The sequence below is a fragment of the Salvelinus namaycush genome, chromosome 30 (assembly GCF_016432855.1).
Source record: "Salvelinus namaycush isolate Seneca chromosome 30, SaNama_1.0, whole genome shotgun sequence".
NCBI lineage: Eukaryota > Metazoa > Chordata > Actinopteri > Salmoniformes > Salmonidae > Salvelinus > Salvelinus namaycush.
This window is the reverse complement of record NC_052336.1, coordinates 16,925,127-16,929,311: the sequence shown is the minus strand read 5'-3', so window position 1 is coordinate 16,929,311 and position 4,185 is coordinate 16,925,127. Positions and strand designations below refer to the sequence as shown.

At 41.3% G+C, this 4,185-nt stretch overlaps 1 protein-coding gene across 1 annotated transcript; it reads left to right on the top strand.

The window, feature by feature from the left end:
- The first annotated feature begins 1,669 nt into the window (after nucleotides 1-1,669).
- Nucleotides 1,670-3,725, top strand: LOC120024828 (tachykinin-like peptides receptor 86C). The gene is made up of 2 exons (XM_038969152.1): nucleotides 1,670-2,405; nucleotides 3,427-3,725. The coding sequence occupies exons 1-2, from the start codon at nucleotides 1,670-1,672 to the stop codon at nucleotides 3,723-3,725; spliced, it is 1,035 nt and encodes a 344-aa protein (XP_038825080.1).
- Nucleotides 3,726-4,185: the final 460 nt, after the last annotated feature.

Sequence of the window (4,185 nt, the reverse complement as noted above, 5' to 3'; positions counted from 1 at the left end):
CCAATCATATTGTCCCTGCACTATTAAAAAAATCACATTTGAGATAATATTCTGAATAATTATGTTTCCTGTGTCATTTTGATTATATTATGAAAGGGTGCTTGAATTCTGATTAAATGTGTCAAAAAAACCTAAAGCATCATTATCCTACCCCATGTATTACTGACTCAACGTAGGCTAATGATCTCCTACCTGACTTGAACCCTGGTTTATGAGTAATTCATCTTCACTGGGGTAGAAGTTTAGTTGTTGCAATGTAAAACCCACAAGCACACAGCAGCCTCTCTAACAGAGCGAAATGGTCATAAATCAGCAAAGAAAATCAAAAAAAGAATGAGGACACTTATCACCATGCTTCAGGTAACCAATGGCAAACCAAAATGTGCATCAGCCCCACTCTCCTGTGGCTCAAAATAGAAAATGGATGTGCTGAGTGATTACAAAAGGCACAAATTGGCCCCATACTTTTAGCTTCAGACTGCTACAATGCCCAGTCTCTGAAGCATAGCGGTGCCTATCTACATCTCAACACATACATCTCCTTTTCATCCTTTAATGTGCATAAAAAATGTATGTAGCATGAGATCATGATGGTGTTTTTTAATGGCCAATATGTATTTGCATTGCTTTTAAAATCTCACGGCAGCTTGTGTCTTTGTTCTTGATGATTCATGCTTATTCACTTCAACAGCTTGATTCATTTTGCAGACATTAGACAATAATGGAATATTATTTGTCTGGGCATAATCTTTCAATTTAAAGATAAATTCACTCTATCAACTTGTCACATTTAGAAGAGCTAAGGAATGACTACAAATAAGCCTTCTGGTAATAACCAAAAAATGGATTCCAACTAAATTTGTTACATCTTTTTCATACAATGTGAAGTATATTCTGTAGAACCAAATGAAATAACCTTGTATTGGGGTGGGGCGTAATGAAAATATTATTCTCCGACTGATATTTCTCATGAAGGCCCTTGGATAGATAACATTTCTGCCTCAACCACTAATATGAGAGAATGTGAGCTATCTGTACAGTATCAATGTTTGAACAGCGAAGTCCAGCTGCTATGGAGGACCATCAGAGGGGCTGCTTCCCCAGCAGGTAGGCTAGTAGTGTCAGCTAGCCATGGACATATCCCTCTGTGGAAGGAGGACGGCCTGGAATACGCCTTTGATATATGCGCTTGTCACTGTCCTAATGACGAATCCATCTGTGCGGAGTCCAGCGCAGGGCTTGGAGTGTTTCAATACAATGTCGACTACATTACACAACAAAACAATGACATACATGGACACCAACTCTGAAATGTGTTGAAAAGTCCATTGAATGTGTATATTATCCTAATGGCCAAGGAATAATTATTTGCCTCTTGGTTGATCTTTTTACTTGCATCAGATCCACGTATTTGATTGGGGCACGTGACTACCACCTAACGTGCCACAGGTGTGGTAGTGGTATTTATTGTTGCGCATACCACGGCTTGGTAAGTTGATTTTATCATGTAAATTCACCTGAAAGAATTTTGAAGAGCATGCCCTTGGGTGTTTTCTTTTTTTTTTTTTTGGTTTCACAGAGGAAGTGACAAACAATATGACCGACAATGTTTGCAACACTCAATTTGTCTGAGTCCGAGGAGACCAATCTAACCAGCACAGATACGCAAATGCTTCTAGAACGGCACAGGCCCATTAAAATTGGCATAATATCAGTTTTAGGAGCGATGATCACGTTGGGGAATATTGCAGTTATTATGGTGATTTCTTCATCGGTGTCCGGCTGGTCAAGGAACTCTCGATACTTTTTACTCTCACTCACAGGTGCTGATTCGGCGTTTGGACTGATCATCACGCCCTTGAATCTGTGCGTCAGTCTTGCGAAAGACTACAGTGAAGGCCCAGACATCCTCTGTCACATTGTGGCTTTCTTCAACGCGACGATCTATTCGACTTGCATGTACACACTGGCTACAATAAGTCTAGAAAGATACATAGCAGTGTTTTACCCACTGAAGTACTCATCAGTGATGACAAGGAGAAGAACGCTGCTTCTGATCGCGTTTGCATGGTGTTTTCCTCCATTTTTACTTGTGCCCATATCTTTTCCTAACGGGATAATTGAGGTCCACTTTTCTACAGCGTCACTGGTTTGCAATCCATCGTACTCTACTAACGTTGTGTACACTCTAACGTTGACGTGCCTCATCTTCTTTCCTTGTTCAATCATCATGACTTGCGCAAACCTGCGCCTTTGGTTTGCTGCAAAGAGACAGCGGGTAAAGATGCGGGCACAACACCTGGGTCGTCACAACAGACCCGACGTAGCCTCCAGGGTGCTTGTCCCTGTAATGACCGTGTACTACACATGTTGGACGCCGTGCATGGCGGCAATTATCTATAATGGTGAGTAGGCCTATAGAAGGAACCAGTTGGTTTACATTTAGGGGATGAATGAACTTTAACTTTGTAGATTTAACATCTAAAATTCAGACAAGGTGCATGTTTTTCCCAAAGTCACTCACCACCCTTCTAAATGATCTCAGGAAAATTGCCGTAACAAATGTAGGCTACAAGGCTGTAAAGTGGAAATGCCAATGTGCTGGGTGTAAGATGCCCGAGGTAGGCTGATGAATCAGACTGATATGGGCAGCTTCTGGTATACGGCCTGAAACTAACCAGTCTCAAAGGGAACGTTTCTTTACATTCAAGAATCTTGAATAAAATTACATTTTACACTACCGGTTGTCAGTATAGTTGGTTAATCAAATTAGCCCCAGGAAAGTGTTATTTACCCAACTTTTTGAGCGCTGGTATTGCTGCTGAAATATCTATCACCTGGCACATGCGGAAAAACATGTAAACACCTGCAAAACTTTGGTCAGTATGCATTCATCAAAGTGCAAGTCCTTCATTCTTGTGCACGTGCCTTGGATCAGGAGCAAACGCACATTCCCACATTTTGAAGTCTGTAATAATACTTTTCTGTGGATATTTTGTCGCAAATTTTGACCCACTGAAGAACCAATCCCACGGACAATCGGCAGTAAGTTAAAATTGTATTCAACGTTCGTGATAGACAAGGGAAGACTGGTTATTTGTAAATGTGTTTGCAAGGCGCCATACTAGGTTATGTTTGCTTACTCTAACTCGGCTAGGTGAGGGTTTTGCAGAGAAGCTCTTAGTCGTGCAATTTTACATATAACTATGTTTGGTGCAGTATTTCTCAAGTGAAATGAATTGCATGAAAACTAGTTGTCTCATTTGAATGACAACAAACACTTCATTGAAGAATCCTGTCCATAGTTCACACTCCTACTAGAAGTAGTACTGTTGACAATCACTCTTTGACTGACTATAGTCAGTTTTATTTCATAGCCTATGCTGTCCTTATGTATTTTTCTCTCTCTGTTTTCTTTTCCACCAGCCATCTCGGGCAACAGAGTTCCAGAGTGGATGGAGTTTGGGGTGGTGTGGCTGCCAACCTCCAACGGTTTCCTCAACTGCATCTTCTACTTCTGGATCAACCGCAGCTTCCGTAGAAAGTTCTGCCTGCTCTTCCAGCGGCTGTGTCTCACATTGTGCCCAGATTTGGCCAAGGCCCTGGGCTGCACAGCCAGCTCACAGACTGTAGTTTGGGACAATAACAACACCCTCCAGGAGCGCTGCTCCAGTGTGTCGTCAACCTGCACCCTGATCACCCTGGCCAGTGACACCCCCTTCTGAGGGATTAGGCTTCTCATAGACATGGTACTCACTCACATTATTCAATGATACATCTGGTAAGTTTCAACACCAAACACCTGAAGGACATTTAGGAGAGCTGCTTGTATTGAGATGGTGGTATCAGGTTATATTTAAAAACAAAGTGTGGCAAGGAGACATGGGAGTGCTGTCAGGCCATGGTGTGGTGTTTGACAGGGGCTTTGAAGCATTTATCTTCCTCACCATCACTATGCAGTTTGAGTTAGCTTGAATATTATTATTTTTTTGGAACCCAAACATAATTCTTTGAAATTTTATTCATCCCCAATTGACAGTATTTGGTCCATGCTGGAATGTTTCTTTTTTTTATAGATTTTTGTTTTGTTTTACATTTTACTGTCACACCAAGTGTTGTCAGAATTTCATGCACCAACAGTGAAGACCTCTTACACCACATTTTTAGTATTTTTTTTTAGTTTGT

Bases quoted from the DNA above. Each gene is read 5' to 3' on its own strand.
- LOC120024828 (XM_038969152.1), top strand. From the start codon at position 1,670: ATGCTTCTAGAACGGCACAGGCCCATTAAAATTGGCATAATATCAGTT. The intron at 2,406-3,426 runs GTGAGTAGGCCT...CTTTTCCACCAG, and splicing joins GGCGGCAATTATCTATAATG to CCATCTCGGGCAACAGAGTT.